At 42.3% G+C, this 19,248-nt stretch overlaps 1 protein-coding gene across 1 annotated transcript in view; it reads left to right on the forward strand.

Moving 5' to 3' along the window:
* The window catches only part of LMCD1 (LIM and cysteine rich domains 1), a 55,099-nt gene extending 39,014 nt beyond the window's left edge, over positions 1 to 16,085 (forward strand). The window contains exons 4-6 of the mRNA XM_035106584.2: positions 4,415 to 4,750; positions 11,634 to 11,849; positions 13,443 to 16,085. Coding sequence (XP_034962475.2) covers positions 4,415 to 4,750; positions 11,634 to 11,849; positions 13,443 to 13,601 — 711 coding nt within the window. The 3' untranslated portion in view covers positions 13,602 to 16,085. The remainder of the gene's footprint in view (positions 1 to 4,414; positions 4,751 to 11,633; positions 11,850 to 13,442) is intronic.
* Positions 16,086 to 19,248: the final 3,163 nt, after the last annotated feature.

A 19,248-nucleotide genomic window follows, 5' to 3' on the forward strand; every position in this document is an offset into this window, starting at 1 on the left:
CTTTGGTGTGCCGGTTGATAGCTGTGCTATACGAACATTGTTCTTAATCATTCACAAGAGGTCTCACGCTGGCAGACTTTGCTTGTGTAACTGCACTGGGCATATTGTTTAAACATTTGGGGAACAGATCTTCTATTGTAAAGGACAAGTGGGTTATGTTGCATGTTTCAAACAGGCAATACTTTAGCCTGCTGAGGTGTTTAATATACACCCTAACAGTTGTGCTGTTCATTAGGCAAGTGCTGACCAAGGTGGAAATTAATTGAACTCCCCTGAAAGCTGGTCTCTTAAAAAAACAACAACAGTGAATGGCCAACTTGGCTGCCTATGAGCAAGTCACGCTACAAGAGGGAAAAGCTCCCTGTTGGAGAATATATCTCTCTCTTTCCTAAGCTCTGTTCCATAAAGAGATTAACTGCACTGAAAGTTCTCAGCATCCTTTTTGCAAATGTTAATCTTGAATGAGACCAGCCTTTTGTCTCCAGCTATGAATTACAAGCCAATGGCTAACTCAATTACTTACAAATTACTTTATGTCGGATTTGAAACACAAGTCTCCAAATAAAGTGCAGACTTTTCTCATCCCCCCCCCCCCCGAATAGCATTGGACTGTGTGCTTGAGTAATAAAATGAGTTGGCTACTCGCACTGAACTTGGTGGCCACCCCCTGCCACCAGCTCTCTTGTTTGGTACTCAAAAAAGCAGTATGGATTGTGGGGGAGGGGGCAGTGTTCAGAGGCGTAAACTCAACGAAGGATTGATTTATAAATTAGCTTACTTAGGTTAACTAATGACTTTACAGAAGGGAAAATGGAAGACCTTCCAGGCTGTATACAACCCTGCTTAATTTTTCTTTTTGTTTCCCCACCCCACCCCGAGCACTAAATTAGAATCATTAACATCTCGCCCAAGTGCTGTTTGTGTGCTACATGGGGTTTATAAGGCATTGCAGCTGGTGGTTAACTGTTAACAAGCTTGCCTTTCCATGGCTTTTAGCCAGCTAAATTTTGGCAACCACTTGAATGTAATCTTTCATGAATAGGAAGCATGTCTCCAGGCACATACTTAATATTTGCTAGACACTAGGGGTGCCAAAAAGGTTAAGGGAGATTGAAGTTTTGGACTTGTGCCTTTGGTTTTTGTGACACCTGATGTGTGCTGGGGCTCTTTCTTAATCTGTTGTGTTTCTGGGATGTCAATCAAACTTAGGCTGGAGTGGGGCAGAGGTGGGGCATCTGTGCCCTACCCTATCTAGCAGGAGCAAGGCATGTTTTACCAGGCCAAAAGCAGTGAAAAGGAAACCCTGACGAGAGAGAGAGAGAGAGAGAGAGAGAGAGAGAGAGAGAGAGAGAGAGAGAGAGAGAGAGATATTGAAGAACTCAGGACACAAGGGAGAAACGTGCTAAGAGGAAGGCACACTTGGCAAATCCACACCATGATCAACTCCTGCCTGGAAACCAATGCCCCCACTGTGGAAGGACGTGTGGATCCAGAATTGGCCTCCACAGTCACTTACGGATTCATTGTTAATACCATGTTTATGGGAGACAATCTTACTCGGCTACTAGTGATCGCCAAAGAAAAAGAAGAATGGATATAGATATCTATTGCATATCTGTTCTGAGTGGTTCAAGACTAGGCCCAATCCTCCTCACAAGGAATCATCCCAAAACCCCCAGGGGGCCTGTTGGGATGACTTTACGAGACACCTTAAAAGATAATGTTGCTCATATATTTGCTTAGACCTTGATGCCTCATTTGCAGCAGTGTCTGAGAATGTTAACAGTATCACTGGGTCTGATTTTATGGGGTGGGTTACAGTTTCTGTGGTCCAAGGATGTAGACAAGACTTGTGTTCAGGCATTCAGCTGAATACAAATGTTCGTATGAGTCACACCCCAATGTCTCTGCCCACTCAGTTCCTGACCTTCCGCATGTCTGCAGGCTGATTATATTCCTGTTTGCTTCATAGTCACCTTATGTGACTAGAAATCCTGATAAGGCATAACTGTGCCCCAGTGACCTCTCAGTTGGGCCCTGATATGTTATACATGGAGCTGCCTTTTGAAGTTGGTCTAGAAGCTTCAGACCTTTGTCAGAGTAAAACTGCTGGAATTTTGACATGTACAGCATAGTTGTGTTCAAATTTTTGTGGACCTGTTTTTTATCCGCCAGTTGTCTTGTGTGTTTTGTTCTTTTTGGCAACTTAATTGTATAAAACCAGCAATTTTGCTGAAGAACAGTATATAAATACTTGGGGAAATGCTTCAAAAAATATTTGAAAATGTGAAAAACCTTTGACATGATACAGCAAGGATTGAGAACCTGTGGCCTTCTGGATGTTGTTGGGCTTCGACTCCCATCAGCCCCAGCCAGCATTGCCAAAGTCTCAGGAAAAACGGGACTTGTGGGCCAACAACACCTGGGAGGCTATACATTTCCCTCCCCTGTGATACAGTATATCTGCTGCATGCTCTGTACATGGGTATTGCATCATGAAAGGATGCTTCTGACTTGACTAAACCTGACATACATTCAGGGCCATCTTAAGCCCATCCAGCGCCCTAGCGCTAAGGTCCCTCCAGCGCCCCCCTCCAGAGCCTCTCCAAGGACCCGGGAGTGCAAAGCGGACCGCGGCAGCAGCAGGATGCCACCTCTGAGGACTCCACGCTGCGCCTCCTTCTCATTTCCCCAGCGCTGGGTTCCGCTCAGTCAAGCTTCGCTACCAGCACGCGCACCGCGGGACCATTAAGAGCTGCTTGGACGCTGTGCGCGCGCTGGTGGCGAAGCTCGACTGGAACCCAGCGCTGGGGAAACGAGAAGGAGGCGCAGCACGGAGTCCTCGGAGAAGGAGAGAGACGCGGCGCAGCCTCTCAGCTAGTGGAGCGCAGTCCTGGCCAGATCGCCGGAACCCTGCGCTCACTTGGCGCCCTCCAGCGCCCGGCGCTGTGGTTCTCCGCGCCACTAGCCTCTATGGCTAGGACGGGCATAGATGACACAGGTGGTGTTGGTGGCATCGTTTGCCTGACCTCTCAGCTATGGGAGTGGTAAGGTGGGGGAGCCAGCACATTTGCCCACAACTGCCCTCCCCTGCCCTCCCCACCACCTTGCCCCTCGCACTCTCCCAGTAAGCAGTAGTGACTCTGCAGCCTCCCAACCCCAACCTTTGCTACTGAATGCAAGGGAGAAACCCCAAAGATTTGAGTCATCTGCTGTGTTGTGTGGAGAGTGGCTTCCCTAGGAAAATGGTGGACAAAGTCACAGAGAATGCCTTTGGCATTCTCGTTCCTTCTGGTGTCTATATGCCACTTGATGCATTCACAGGTGGAGATGAATCAGCGTACAGGGGGGAGGTTCAAAAAGTATCTACATGGTGCTTAGAGACTAACTTGCACCTAAATATTAGCAAGACAAAGGAGATGGTGTTGGACTTTTGGAGGAAGAGAGGGGAACTAGCCCCATTGTATATCAGGGGGGTTGTGTGGAGAGAGTCTCTTCCTTTACATTCCTGGGAGTTTACCTTAGTGAAGACCTCACTTGGAAAAACAATATAACTCAACAATATTGAGTTATATTGAGCAATGGATTCAAACTACAAGTTATATTGAGCAATGGATTCAAACTACAAGTTATATTGAGCAATGGATTCAAACTACAAGAAAGAAGATTCCACCTAAACATTAGGCAGGTGGAATTTGCTACCAAGGAGTGTGGTGGAGTCTCCTTCTTTGGAGGTCTTTAAGCAGAGGCTTGACAGGCATATGTCAAGATTGCTTTGGTTGTGTTTCCTGCTTGGCAGGGGGTTGGACTGGATGGCCCTTGTGATCTCTTCCAACTCTATGATTCTATAATTCTATGATTCTATGGTTAGGAAGGCCCAACAGAGACTCCATTTTCTCAGGGTCTTGCAAAAGAACAATGTTAAACAACAATTGATGACCTCTTTCTACCAGTCCATAATAGAAAGTGTCCTTTCATATTGTATCACAGTGTGGTATGTTGGCTTGACAGCCATGGACAGAAAGTCTTTACAGAGGGTGGTGAACACAGCACATGATATCATGGGCTGTCCCCTGAGCCCGCTAGGGATCGTTGCCTTAGGAGAGTGAGAAGAATTCCCAGGGACATCCAGCACCTCTTTAATCTTCTACCCTTGGGCAGGAGATATAGAAGTATAATCAGTCGTACCAACAGGCTACAAAACAGTTTCCATCCGTGGGCTGTTAGGCTGCTGAACGGAAAATAATATAGTGCAACTGACTTTCGGGGTTGGTGTGTTGTGCAACAAGCACACAGAGTGCAATGAGATTGGGGGGGGGGAGGCTCGGTTAATTTCCTTGTACACAGGTTGTACATTGACAATAAAAGGTATCATTATTATCTTGACTCTCTCTCTTTCTTCCACGTAAATCAGGCTACCCAGTACATGGAACTGATTTCAAAAGAAATGCAGCCAGTGGCTGGTACAGAAGGTGCTTATTATCGTCGCAGGAGGTTGATGAGACAGCTTCCTATTTATGACCAGGATCCTTCCCACTGCCGGGGCCTTTCAGAGAGTGAAATAAAGTTGATGGAGGACTTCGTGAAGAAATACAAAGATGGCGTTCTTGGCGTCGGGGAAGTTGCACTGCCAGGTCATGGAGGAACTGCCAAAGACGATGGGAAGCAACCTGATAAAGGCATTCGGGCAAGTAAAGAAGTTGTTTCTACCAATGGAACCCTGGGTGACATGCCTAAGGGGCAGGAATTGGTAAGTATGTAAAGGCTTCCCTGGAGGCATATACAGTGGTACCTCTACTTACGAATTTAATGCGTTCCGAACACACATTTGTAAGTCGAAAAAAATTGTAAGTCGAATCCCATAGGAATGCATTGGGAGAAAAAATTCGTAAGTCGAAGCAACCCTATCTAAAAATTCGTAAGTAGAAAAAATCCTATCTAAACCGCATCCAAGATGGCGGACGGAGCTCCATTTGCAAGTAGAAAAAATTGTAAGTCGAGTTATTTGTAAGTAAGAGGTACCACTGTAATCAGGACACATAGTACATGGAGCTGCATAGGAAGGAATGGAGCATATTTCTATGTTTGGCCAAATGTGGTTTAATGAAAGAAAACCATCTGTCTGCCAGAAGTGTATTTTTCGCTATAGACTCCCAAGTAATCTTGGAAATCTTAGTCCCTGAGTTCATGAGGCCGTCATGCTCACAAATTTACTAATTTTGGAGCTTCTTCTGAAAAAACATTTGTAACAAACTGGTGGCAATGTCTTTTCAAAAATATCTTTATTTTCCGAGAATTTTTTAAAATGACAACACTTTTACATTCAATTATACACCAATTTCATCGTGTTTGACTTCCTCCCCCGCGCCGAGGCTTCGTAATTCATTCATCATCTTACATATCATTATTCTTCCTCTGTAATTTTCAAATCTTAATCATAAATACGTTGTCCATATTTAACACATCGTAAATGTTACAACAACCCTGCTAATGTTTTGACATATTTACAGTGTTCTTTAACATATTCTATAAATTTTACCCAATCTTGTAAGAATTTCTTCTCGTCTTGCTGCCTGATCCTCACGGTAAGCTTTGCCATTTCGGCATAGTCTATCACAGGCATAGGCAAACTCAGCCCTCCAGGTGTTTTGGGACTACGACTCCCATCATCCCTAGCTAACAGGACCAGTGGTCAGAGATAATGGGAGTTGTGGTCCCAAAACAGCTGGAGGGCCGAGTTTGCCTATGTTTTCTCTATCATCTTGATCAGGCGCCCCCAAACTTCGGCCCTCCAGATGTTTTGGACTACAATTCCCATCTTCCCCGACCACTGTTCCTGTTAACTAGGGATCATGGGAGTTGTAGGCCAAAACATCTGGAGGGCCGCAGTCTGGGGATGCCTGATCTTGATTATCCATTCTTCCAAACTGGTGTCAATGTCATGGATGTGTGAATTGGGTGAGGTGGTAAGTTGAATAGGTGGAGAGAGGTGGGGGAGAGAAACAGATTGAGGAATGGGTTGGACAGACGTGGGTTGAGGACTGTGAAAAGGTGGGCTTGGGGTGGGGTTTGCAGGTATGAGCTCCTTTCTTTTTTCCCCTTTCTTGTCCTATTCTCTGTAGCAGTAGTGAAATGTAGATATTGGCTCTGAAAGGTCCCCATATCTGATAGTGTCTTAGTCTCTGCTCAAGGGTAGGTGGGGGGTTGTAGAAGGCAAGCTATCAGAAGGGGGAACGTTACAAACAGTGAAAACCCTTTGCAAGTTCACTGCTCTACCATGTTGCAGTGACTCAGTCTGGGAATGATTTTTGTTACCCCTTCTAGAAGAAAAAAATACACACCACCCTTCCTCTCTGAAGGCTAAGACTTCCGCTTAAAGGCATTTGTAAAAAACCATCTTGGCAAGGGAGGTTTATTTTGACTGCAAGTTCATCTCTCCAAGTAAATACATACCTGTGGTGTTTATTCTCCAGAAGAATTTAATGCTTTACAGTATTTTTTTTTTCCTTTGGGCACCAGTGGAGAAGCTAAATTCTTTGAAAAGCAATTACAAAAGCTCCATTTGTGCAGATGTAGGGAGACTGCTAAACTATGGGGCTGCTCTGCAAAATTCCATGGAAGGTTCTGACATTCCAAAAAATGGAACATTTAAGCTTTTGTTTGGATTAGCAAAATGGCACCCGTGTTAAGGGCTGTGGGTGGGTGGCTAGATAGATAGGTTGTCCTCAGGCTATTCAATCAACAAGTGTTAGGATCTTGATAAAATCTTGTAGAATTTAAAACAAAGTACAATGCAAAGTGACTGCTTCTCACTTTGGTTTACAACTGCAGGTTCCTGGTGTTCTCTTTAAAAAAAAACCTACTTTTTAAAACTTCTTCCATGTTCAAATTGTTTAGAATACATCCAGATACTTGGCAGTAAGCATACCATCACACTGCTGAAATCCCTATAATTTTTATCTGATTATCTTGATTTTTTATTTTTTTTAAAGCAATTACACATCTACTCTATAATTCTCAGGGAAAATTGAATTATGTGTGATATGCCAGCACTTTGCTGTGCCAGGCTGCCATTATGAAGCAGTAAGTGAGAAAATGCAAAGCCACAAAACATTGTTCATAGACTAGTTTCCCTCAGTGCAATACCAACCCTTTTCTATGACACATTGAGTGTGGTCCCTTTGCATGTACAGAGGTTTTGATCCTCCTGTTAAAAAAAATTTTTTGCTATACATACTTGCATGTTCCCTACTTCTCTGAGAGATAAGACCAGGCATCCCCAAACTATGGCCCTCCAGATGTTTTGGCCTACAACTCCCATGATCCCTAGATCAGGACCAGTGGCTGGGGAAGATGGGAATTGTAGTCCAAAACATCTGGAGCACCGAAGTTTGGGGATGCCTGAATAAGACAAACCCTGGGATGGTGATACAAGTTTGGATGGAGTCTTCCAGCATCCTATATAACATTTGCTGGCATATTTGTAAATAATTAGGTGCAAAACTGCTAATTCTGCATTGGGTTCTCAAAGAAAGAAGCAGTACCCTAAGACTAAAACAGTTTTAGCCAGTGCTGGATTTATGTATAAGCTAAACAAGCTATAGCCCCACTCTCTTGGGGACCCCCCCCAAACAATTTAAAGGGGGGAACTGGATGTACAATTCCAAAATATAAGTTAGAACTTAATAACTATTTCACTATTAAGATACTTCTTCTTAATTGTATTGCACTATTAATATACTTCTTCTTAATTGTATTTCAGTTCAACAATTACTTTGATAAAATACATATTTTGTTATGTGCAAATGGCTTTAGATACCTATTAGGTCCATATAGCATATAGTCAACACAAAAAAACAGCGACAATTTGTTGTTGACAAAGGACAGCTGGACATATAAAGGGCCCTATTACCTTCAGCAGCTTAGGGCCTCATCAAACCTAAATCCAGCCCTGTCTATACAATTAAACCAAGGGCCAAAGCAATCAAAAATTTCTGCTGCTGCCACTGCAGAGCAACATCCCCAGTCTGGTCCCTTGTAGGGTTGCCATACGTACGGACGTACCCGGAATTCTGCAGTCAGAAGCAGTGTCCGGCAGTAATCGGCAAAACGTCTGGGAAAATCCAGGTGTGTGGCAGGCAGCCCATGCCGGCATATTTCACTTTTTGAAATATGGCAAACCTAGTCACTTGTAGCAGCAGGAAGAGGAGGAGGAGATTGATGGTGTCCTGATCTCTGCACCAACTCCAATACTGGCACTGTGATCATTTCCGATGCCGGCTGTGAAAGCAGCCTGAGGATCCAATGGATGCTCATCCCCTTCCTCAGCTCATCCCCTTCTTCAGAATGCCGTGTGTCAGGGCTTTCCACCCAACTCCACTGGACGGGATACTGCAAGCAGGCCTTCCACATGCACATTGAGTGGACAGAAACAGGGAGGTCTGCACTGGTGAAGTGATGCCTGTGTCACTTGACTGGCAGGAAACAGGCTAAGCTGCCAGAAGCAAGTAGAGGGAGGCCTCTTCTCAGTCCAAACCTCTCACAACTTTGTGCAAGTGTCTAAGACTGAACACACAGTGACTACCGCTTGGAGTCTCGTTTTAAACCTCCCGCAGTCAGCAAAGCTCTCCCCGCCAGTGCAAAACATCTCTCCGTAGGCCTTCAGTGACGTGGTCAACTTGCATAGCAAGCTCGTAATAAAGGAAGAGGCTAAAGACGGCAGTCTTCAAAGAGTTTAGGGAAATCCATGTACAAGTCTTGGCTTTCCGAGTCCTTTCCTTGAGATTCAGCTTGGGGCTGGAACACAAATATTCCACTGATGCCAAAGCTTCCCTTCACAGGAAAGGAGTGGTTTGTGTGCTTAAGAGAGGGATTCTGTGGGGAAGCTGTTTTTGTTTTATTTTATTTCAGTGGAAATGGAAATAAAAAGCTGTCAGTATTAACTAAGGAAACATTCATTGGCATGCAATGTGATAAGCCACATATTGAAAATAAGTTCTCACCATGGATACTCAGAGGCCAACAGCAGCCTTTCCTTACAGTTGCAATAGCAGAAACTTAGAAACAAACAAACTAGCCTTACATCAAAAGGAGGCAATTTTTTTCTTCTGCATGCCTTCTAAGATCAAACTAGAGCACCCTCAACTCTTAACCATATACAGTGGTACCTCGGTTTATCAACACAATTGGTTCCGGAAGTCTGTTCATAAACTGAAGCGTTCATAAACTGAAGTGAACTTTCCCATTGAAAGTAATGGAAAGTGAATTAGTCCGTTCCAGATGGGTCCGCGGCGTTCGTAAACCGAAAATTCGTAAACCGAGGTGTTCATAAACCAAGGTTCCACTGTAATGTTTAATTGTACTTTTTAAAATTGTTCTTTGAGTGGCTAGGGAAACCCAGCCAGATGGGCGGGGATAAATAATAAATTGTTGTTGTTGTTGTTGTTGTTGTTGTTGTTGTTATTTATTACTTGCATGGAGGAAAGTTCATAATGGGCAGAGCAAACCAAACTCTGAATCTGCTATGCTAGAGGGGTTCTTCAGTGGAGTAGAAGCTGTCCAGTTCCACTAGCAGGGTGAGGGGCATCCCGATGAGTCTGCAGTGAGCAGGCAAAAGCTGCCACATCACCAGCATCCATCCGTCCCCCAATCAGTAGCCAATAGAAAACCGAAAATGGTTTTTTGCTGCCATGGCTAGCCAGGAATTAAGATTGCAGCCTAAGACGATAAAAGGCTGAAACAAATAATGTAATAATTCAATAATTTAAGGTGATCGGTAGGATCTATATTTGAATGTCAACTTAGTTTGCTGAATCTTTCCCCTGGAGCCTTCAACCTCTGTCATTAAATAATTATGCGAAGCTAAAAAGAAGGGCAGGGGATGTCTTAGGCCACAGTTAGCCTGGGAGGTTCCCATGATCACACAAGCCCTGTTGAGCAACAGCTGTACAAGACTTCACGAATGCTGCTAAAAAATTGCTTGGCAATATTTGCTAAGAAACAGGATTAAAAATCCTAATAAGATTTTGTTAAAATAAGAACACGAGAAGAGCTATCTAGTCAAGCATCCTCTTCTCATAGTGGCCAGCCAAGGGCCTGTGGGGAGCATAATATTAACATGAAACTACAATGTTACTTACAAACAAAAACAAAGACCCACTTGAATTTTACTTTCGCAGGAAGTAACAATTTCCTTTGCCATGTGGTGTAAAGTGCAACTATTTTTCTAGAATTTGTTTCTATATTCACTTTGCACTCATAAATGAGGTGTTATTTTTGCTGCTTCAGCCAAATCTCAAACTTTATTAAGCCACTGTTTCCAGGGAGGGTATATGTAACTTTCCATTTTCAATCCAATAACATTCTTGCAGCTATTAACAAGTAGAAGTTAATAGGTAAATAAGTTTTGATAGGTGAAGAAATACTTTCTTTTGTTTGTTCTGGAACTTCTAACATTCATTGGATATCCCTGAGTTCTGGTGTTATGAGAGAAACAAAAGCTTTCCTCTATCTACTTTCTCTGGCTGATTTTATACACTTGTATCATGTTTTCTGTAAGCTTAGAAGCCCCAAATGTTGTAAACTTCCCTCAAAGTGGCTCCATCCTGTTTATCATCCCCTTTTCAGAACATTTTCCAACTCTACAGAATACTGTTTTGATTCATATCCCTACTATTTTTTAAAGCAGACTGTCTGCTATATAGCTTGCTATCTGCCTTGTAATCCATCACAGGAGATAACAATTGAATTAATAAAACAAATATTACAAATATGAATCTAATTTCTGAGGATCATTCTTACAGTAAAGAACGATTAGTATTTTATTATTTTTAAATGTACAGGTGAAACTCGGAAAATTAGAATATCGTCGAAAAGTGCATTTAAGTAATGCAACTTTTATTTTTATTTTATTTTATTTTTTACAAATGCTTTCTTTTGGAAATTCCACAGTAATAAAACAAATAGTTACAATAATACAAAAATAAACATCGCTATTACATTTCATTGATTGCATTCCATTTTTACTTGACCTGCCTAACGACAAATAATTACAATTACGACAAATAAAGGCTTGACATATCTTGCTTTGCATGTCATGCATCTATCTCATATATTGGTTTCACCTTTTAAATTGCGTTACTGAAATAAATGCACTTTTCGACGATATTCTAATTTTCCGAGTTTCACCTGTATTTCAGTGATGCCTTAACATGACCCAGAAGAGAGAAAGACTTCATTGTAGCCTACATTTTTCTCTGTTCAGCTTTTTTTGTTTTGCAATTGAGTTCCAATTGGAATACTTGCTGAAATACCCTGAAGGCACGTCAACACGCTTTGCCCTCCCTCCATAACCACAGACCAGTGTTGTCCTGTTCTCTTGTCAATTCTGGCAGCAGAGCCGTGAAGAGTCTCCATGCAGTGGTGCCGATTGATGTGTTGAGCTACAGCACACACTAAACCTGGACACTGTGGCTGATCTAAATGCTTCCACTTGGAGGGCCTAAGGCATGAGATCCTAAAAGCTGTCCTGAGCATGAAATTGTACCTCTGGCTGTGAATTAGTTGAGTGGTGCTTTACTCTTCCATGCAAAGGGCTGGATGAAAATTCATTATGGCCTTCATTTCTTTTTCAGTTCTGTGACCTCTGCAAGCAGGTGCTGCCTTCAGAATCCCCTGTGGTATATGCCAGCAGAGGAGGCTATGATCGTCAGTGGCACCCTGCATGCTTTGTGTGTTGCAAGTGTTCCGAACCGCTTGTGGATCTGATCTACTTCTGGAACAATGGGGCCATCTGGTGTGGGCGCCATTACTGTGAGAGCATAAGGCCACGCTGTGCGGCCTGCGATGAGGTATGACAGCTGGGGAAATGGAAGTCTCTTTTCCTGCACAGCTCTGAATTTCTCTGCTTTTAAGAAACTATCAGCTCTAAGGAATTGTGTTTGGCCAAATGCAAAATGAATACTTGCCTCTAGTACAGTGGTACCTCGGTTTACAAACACAATTGGTTCCGGAAGTCTGTACTTCCAGACGGGTCCGCAGAGTACTCAACCTGAAGCGTACTTAACCCGAGGTATGAGTGTAATTGGTTCCTGAAGTCCGTACTTAACCTGAAGCGAACTTTCCCATTGAAAGTAATGGAAAGTGGATTAATGTGTTCCAGACAGGTCCGCAGAGTACTCAACCTGAAGCATACTTAACCCGAGGTATGAATGTAATTGGTTCCGGAAGTCCATACTTAACCTGAAGTGAACTTTCCCATTGAAAGTAATGGAAAGTGGATTAATCCGTTCCAGACAGGTCCACGGAGTACTTAAACTGAAAATACTCATACTGAGGCATACTTAAACCGAGGTATGACTGTATATTAGTGCTTTTTTGGGTGGGAGTGGGGATTTTGGTGGGTTTGAGGAATAGAAAATGGAACAGGTGAATGCGGGTGGAACCATAACTACTCAAGGAGGAACCTGTTACCAGGTACAGAAATATAGAGTGGTGGGCCAGCTTTTAAAAAAAAGTGTGAGTAGAATTACTTCTGCTTGCACAACTGAACTTTCCTGCCCCACACTATCCCAGGTTTGCTCCAGAGGGTTGGAGGAAACCCTAGAATAGATGTTGGGGTCAGGTGAGGGAAGAGAAGAAGGGGAAAGTCCCATTGCACAGCAGAAGTCATTTTGCTTGCACAAAAGACTACTAAGCAACCTGTTGAATTCAACTCATAGTCTGATCTGCCTAACATGGTGAACTAAACTATGACTTACCAGGACCATGCCAACATGCAAGCTCTTGGAGATGATCTCTCAGCCACTCTACTCCTCCCTCATCCTTTTTGCTCCGGGGACTTTTGGATTTGCATTTGCCTTAGCTTGTTATCTGAAACTGGGCTGATAGGTAACCTCTCTCTTCGCTAACCATGAGCTGTTGTGAAGTTTTGAAATATATTTAAATCACTGAAACCAGGTGCTCTTTTTTGTTTCAGTTTAAAAATAAATAAATAAGCAGAGGTTCTATAAAAACCAAAAGCGGAATATAAACATGCCCTACAGCTTTGAATTAGCTAGGCCAAACTACGGTACTTCCGTAGTATATTCCGGCGTACAAGACGACTGGGCGTATAAGACGACCCCCAACTTTTCCAGTTAAAATATAGAGTTTGGGATATACTCGCTGTATAAGAAATACAACTCGGCGTATAAGGCGACCCCCAACTTTTGAGACTATTTCCCTGGGTTAAAAAGTAGTCTTATACGCAGGAATATATGCTGAGAAATACCCTCTTTTGGTGTGTTGCTAAATAGTAATGATGCAAACACTGCTTTGCTTTATATGTGGTTTGGCTTGTCAACTGCTTTGTTTGTGTGTTGCTTCCGTAATGAAGCAGTTATAGGACTTGGCTGGCTCTAGGAAGAAAATGACATGATAAATGGAGTTGTTTACTTCCGCAGATAATATTTTCTGAGGACTACCAGCGAGTCGAAGGCCTCACCTGGCACAAGCAACACTTTACCTGCCTGGAGTGTGAGACCTTGCTGACAGGCCAACCATTCATCCTGGATGCAGCCAACCTGCTGTGTACAACTTGTAGTAAAAACAAGCATCCATAGTCAGCATGAAGTTTCTCAAACCAAAGTTTTCATTTTCTGATGCCATCCAGATTTGAATTAATGGGATAAAAACACAGTGAAGGGGGGGGGGGACAAGTGAAGAAAGTCACTTCATAGTGGCTTTGGACTACTATGGCTATTTACAATCATGTTATCCTGGGAAATGAGGTGGGAAATGATGACAGGGGAGCAAACACATCAGGGCGAAATCTAGAGAATGGTATGTTCTAGCTCTTTCTAGAGATATATAAACTAATGTTCTGGAAACCAATGCCCCCAATGTTCAATTACTGATCGACTGCATGTTACAATAACTAATCAAGGGTCTCTAGAAACATGCAGAATTCTTAATTTTGCTGTCGGGGCTCAATACTTTTCTTGTTATGAAAGTGTTGTATTTATAGATCGAAACCACCACAGTAACTCCAGCCACGTTAGTGGCTTTAAAGAATGGAACTAAGTGGAAAACATATATAACCCCGACGTTCCCAAGAGCTTCCTCTTCTTTGTTGTAATGACCGACTTCTCAGATGCAAGGGATCTGCTTATTAACTTGTGTTTACAAGTCAAGTACTGTTAAGATTACTATAGTAAACTGTTTGTCTTCATGTTCTTCAAGATATTGGTGTAATAATGGCTTGTGCAGGGCGATTGGAATAGATGTATATTGCAACTGGCATTCAAATAATTCTAGCTATAGCTATAGCTGTTTTTAAAGCAAAATGTGTTTGCCTTACGCTTAGTTTCCAATGGGCTATATGGGGATGGGTAAATGGTTTGTGTTGGTTGTTAGTCTGTCACGTATATTCTTTTTCTGGCCCCAATTAATTTGTTACATACTTTCATACCTATAAAAATCTGCCACGTGGAGCAGTTCTATTGCAACAGCCAAAACACAGGAAGGAGGGATGAGTAACTGGTTTGTGCTCAACAGTTTCTTGACTCTTGGAACTCCACTCCTTCTATTTATCTTCATTGAAACTGGAGGATGAGCTCAAATGTTGGCATAAGCACAGTTGCTCATATGCTTTGGTGACTTAGAAATAATAATGAACCTGGGCATTATGTCAACTGAGCCTAGGGCTTGCCAATCAGAAGGTTGGCGGTTCGAATCCCTGCGACGGGGTGAGCTCCCGTTGCTCGGTCCCTGCTCCTGCCCACCTAGCAGTTTGAAAGCACGTCAGATTGCAAGTAGATTAATAGGTACCACTCCGGTGGGAAGGTAAACGGTGTTTCCATGCACTGCTCTGGTTCACCAGAAGCGGCTTAGTCATGCTGGCCACATGACCCAGAAAAACTGTCTGCGGACAAACGCCAGCTCCCTTGGCCTATAGAGCAAGATGAGTGCCGCAACCCCAGAGTCGTCTGCAACTGGACCTTAGGGTCCTTTACCTTTACCTTTACTGGATCCTATTATAGATATGGAGACCTTCAAGTCCTTCTGAATCTTTATTTACAGTATTCTGCCTAATATTTGTGATGAGACTCTCGTCAGCCTAAACAGTATGATGTTAAGAAAACAGCATGTGATCATGAACATTATCCAAGGCACATCCAACAAGATGTGGATTGACTCTTGTGATAAGAGTACGTTAGAACATGTAAAGTCTATCTAGTTCCCAATTGTTCGTTTGCTTGGGGTTAGCAGCAAAGCCAATATTGGTTGCATGTCTTTATATAGCTGAGACTTTAACTCAGATTAATCCCATTTATAACAGATAACCAAGAGAACCCTCAGAAGCTATGGAAACAATTTTGTCGTTACTAGTTCTGTAAATAGTTGGTTTGGTTGACTAGTCCAGCAACAATCGCCAATATGCTATAAGCATCTGTCGGGATACAGTGGGAGCAGAAGTTACTTGAGGTGAAGAACTGGAAAATAATTTCAAATAATTCTTCTTATTTGAGACATAACACATATTAGATGCGTGTATTTTGCTTTCAGACATATAATCAGTGTGACTGCTTAACGAATTTATGGAAACTAGGTATGTACAAAGCATAAGCTTATCCAGTAAATTTAGTTTTGGACAACGTTTTTGGGCAGCACAGGAGAACTCCATTGGGCCTGTTATATATGCACAGTGAGTTTCTGGGTTGAAAATAAAAACTGCAATCCATTGATGCAGCTATATATACCTCCTCGAGAGCCATTACAATGTGTGCCTCTGAACTCGCTTGGGGTGCACCCATTTTAGTAGTGCTTACATGTGACACCTACCTGTGGCTGTAAATGTAAATGCACCAATGAATATATTCATTTATTTACCCCCTCCCCTCCAATGTGAGTACTTAAAATCTGGAGCAAAAATAAAATGCACAACTGGTTTGGACAATGGTAGCTGATGTGGAAATAGATACTTAAACAGAATTTCTTAGCTGGTGGTCACTGGTAAAAGAAGAAAAAATCCCCACAATTTAATATCTGATTCCACCTGGTATAAAAATAATTACTTTAAAATCAATGCAGCACTCTTAATACTTTTTTTAAAAAAAAATTAAGAAGCCTATTGAAGTGCCAATACAGCTCCAATGCAGACATCTATAGGGATGGTATTTGGGTTTTCAACACACACACCTGCACCGAAAACCTGTGACTTTCCAGGTGTTGTTTGATTCTTAGTGCCATCATCATTTTTGACCATCATCATTTTTGACCATTGACAGGGTTGGTTTGGGCTGATGGGAATTGTAGTCAAACAGTATTTGGAAGGCTGCAGATTCTCCATCTCTGCTGAAGAGAGGTGGAGCATGGGTCAAAGGATCAATAGCCTCATCTAAAGCATGCTGGACTTCCTATAATGCCTCAGAATGGATTGTAAAGATTGCATCCATGGTTTTGTAGCATTCTGCCACATAGCAGTCTGTGAAGTCAGCTGCATCAAGTGACTGTATGATCAGATTTGCATGTAATCCCATTGCACTTGTGTTGCAAAGGATGCTACCACAGTGAAGTAACCCATTGCATAAGCTTGGCAAGATGTCTTAAGGCAAATCACATAGTTCTTATTCATTGGACAGTCTGGGCAATCGGTTTGACGGGGACAGAATTCACCAAACTCTGACAATCCATCCCCCTTTTTCTTTTAATGGGGGCTGCAGGTGAAATAGCACTTGGAGAATTATGCCCATCACCTCAGCACAGGTGGTTTATATGTGTATAGTGTGAATAATAAAGAAATGGTCATGTTCTTTGTGGATCTTAAAATATATAATACTTCCCCTAACATTAACTGACAAGACATGGAAAAAATGTTTCTAAATGCTTAAATATAAAGTATTCGAAAAAATAAAACGTATAGAAATGGAAGCCTTTTGAAACGTGTCTTCATCACTGTTGTATCTTGGCATTCAAGCAACTCAATGTGTTTTTTAAAAAGTCTTTCCTGAAAGGAATATACAATGCAGAAGGGGCAGAGTCAGAAAGGGGAGAAGGGTGATGCTGGCAATGCTTTCACTCTCAGATTTGGAAGGCTGGAGTTCAGGACTTAGCCCTCATCTTGTCACCTCATAGTTGAGAGAGAAGAGAAAGCAATAATAGGTGAGCGGCATGTGCTTGAAACTCTGTCTTTTGGTCACATTAGAATGTGGGATTCAATTAGAGTCACCTTTAAATGTGAACTTACCTGCTTTGCACTTTTCACAACACTGCCGTACTTCAAAATATGCACTTCTCTCAATTTTTGCCACTCTCCAAGCAAGGAATGTGTACAAAAAAATTAACAGACGAGGTAAAGTGTGAATAAAAATGAATTCATTAGTGAAATTAATGCTTAAAAATGCATTATTGGGGTGGGGACTGTTCTCCAAAAATATGTATATTAGGTAAAAATTGCATTGAAATGTTGGTGCATTTTCACAAGGGCTATAAAACAAATCCCCCCCCCCCAAAAAAAAAAACCTCAAGGCTGCTGTGGAAATGTGGATAGCTGAACATAAAGCTGGACTAATGAGAAACTGAAACAGCAATGGGCAGATATGCCCATCCCATGGAAGATGTGAAAAGATGTAGAGAATGCTTGGAAAGAGATGCACTGCTCAAATAGGAGACTCCCTTCCCTCACCTCCATCAAACAGTTGCTGAGGGTTCGTGGTGTACACAGATCAGTTCTGGGACAAACCCTGTTTTTAATAACATCTCACAGATGGTTCTCTCTGTGTAGTTATACCTAGATTCAAAGATAAGCCGTTTTATTTCAAATTCTGCTGCAGAATCGCTCTAGGAGCTGTGACATAAAAACCCCGGCTGTGTGTGAATGAGTGAGAGGTGCAAAAATTCTAGAAGATCTATCTTGGACACTGCTTCAACTTGGTGAATGGAGTCTCTGTAAAGCAGACATACAGTATTTGGTAGTTTGCCAGCTATATTCCAAGAGCCAGGCAGAACAAATGGTCTTTATAGTGAAGACAGGAAAAGGCCCTGCTAATTGTTTTCAATCCTCTGAACCTGATTATCCCATTGGGTTTGAAATTCTACTGTTTTTTCCTTCTGTGACAATGAAAAATTAAAATTAATGGCCAGTTGCCAGAAACTCTTGTTGATTATTAGTTATAGGGTGATGAGAGGGAATTCTAAATTACTCAGAAGGTGAGCCCTAGACTTTTTTTTTTTAAGAAGAGAGTAAACAGGGGGGGCTTTCAATTTTCTCCATTTTTTATGGTCCTCGGGCTACTGAAAAAGGGACTAATATGACTAACCTTACTGGAAATTAGAGATTCGTCTTAAGCAATGTTGTGTCAAACCATTGTTATACCACACTTTCCAGTGCATTTCCCCATAACTTTCTTAAATCTTTTTTTTACTTATAAAGAAATGTTTTCAAATGAAAATCAAAAGGAGGGGCTTCCCTTAAAATTAGCAAGTACATCAATCTCAGACACTTGGTAGCCAACCTCGCTGCTTTCTGAATTTCAATTAAAGGCCAAGGGACTGCAGAATGCTGGGAAAATGTTGAAGTTAAAACAGACACAAAACCTGCCACCTCACAGTAATAAGGAAAACTCCACGCTGCATCCAGGAAAATGTTAAAGGAATTCTAAAGTAACCTGCAAATGAGGGAGAAAAACAGAAGATTTGTTTGCAGGGCAAGAAAACTGAAGGACAGATTTTGGCATAGCTATCATGGGCTGCATCAATAGGAGTATAGCATCTAGATCAAGGGAAGTAATAGTACCACTGTATTCTGCTCTGGTCAGACCTCGCCTGGAGTACTGTGTCCAGTTCTGGGCACCACAGTTCAAGAAGGATACTGACAAGCTGGAGCATGTCCAGAAGAGGGCAACCAAAATGGTTAAAGGCCTGGAAATGATGCCTTATGAGGAACGGCTTAGGGAACTGGGTATGTTTAGCCTGGAGAAGAGAAGGTTAAGGGGTGGAATGATAGCCATGTTCAAATATATAAAAGGATGTCATATAGAGGAGGGTGAAAGGTTGTTTTCTGCTGCTCCAGAGAAGCAGACACGGAGCAATGGATTCAAACTACAAGAAAGAAGATTCCACCTAAACATTAGGAATAACTTCCTGACAGTAAGAGCTGTTCGGCAGTGGAATTTGCTACCAAGGAGTGTGGTGGAGTCTCCTTCTTTGGAGGTCTTTAAGCAGAGGCTTGACAGGCATCTGTCAAGAATGCTTTGATGGTGTTTCCTG

The sequence above is a fragment of the Zootoca vivipara genome, chromosome 2, assembly GCF_963506605.1.
Source record: "Zootoca vivipara chromosome 2, rZooViv1.1, whole genome shotgun sequence".
NCBI classification, from domain to species: Eukaryota; Metazoa; Chordata; class Lepidosauria; order Squamata; family Lacertidae; genus Zootoca; species Zootoca vivipara.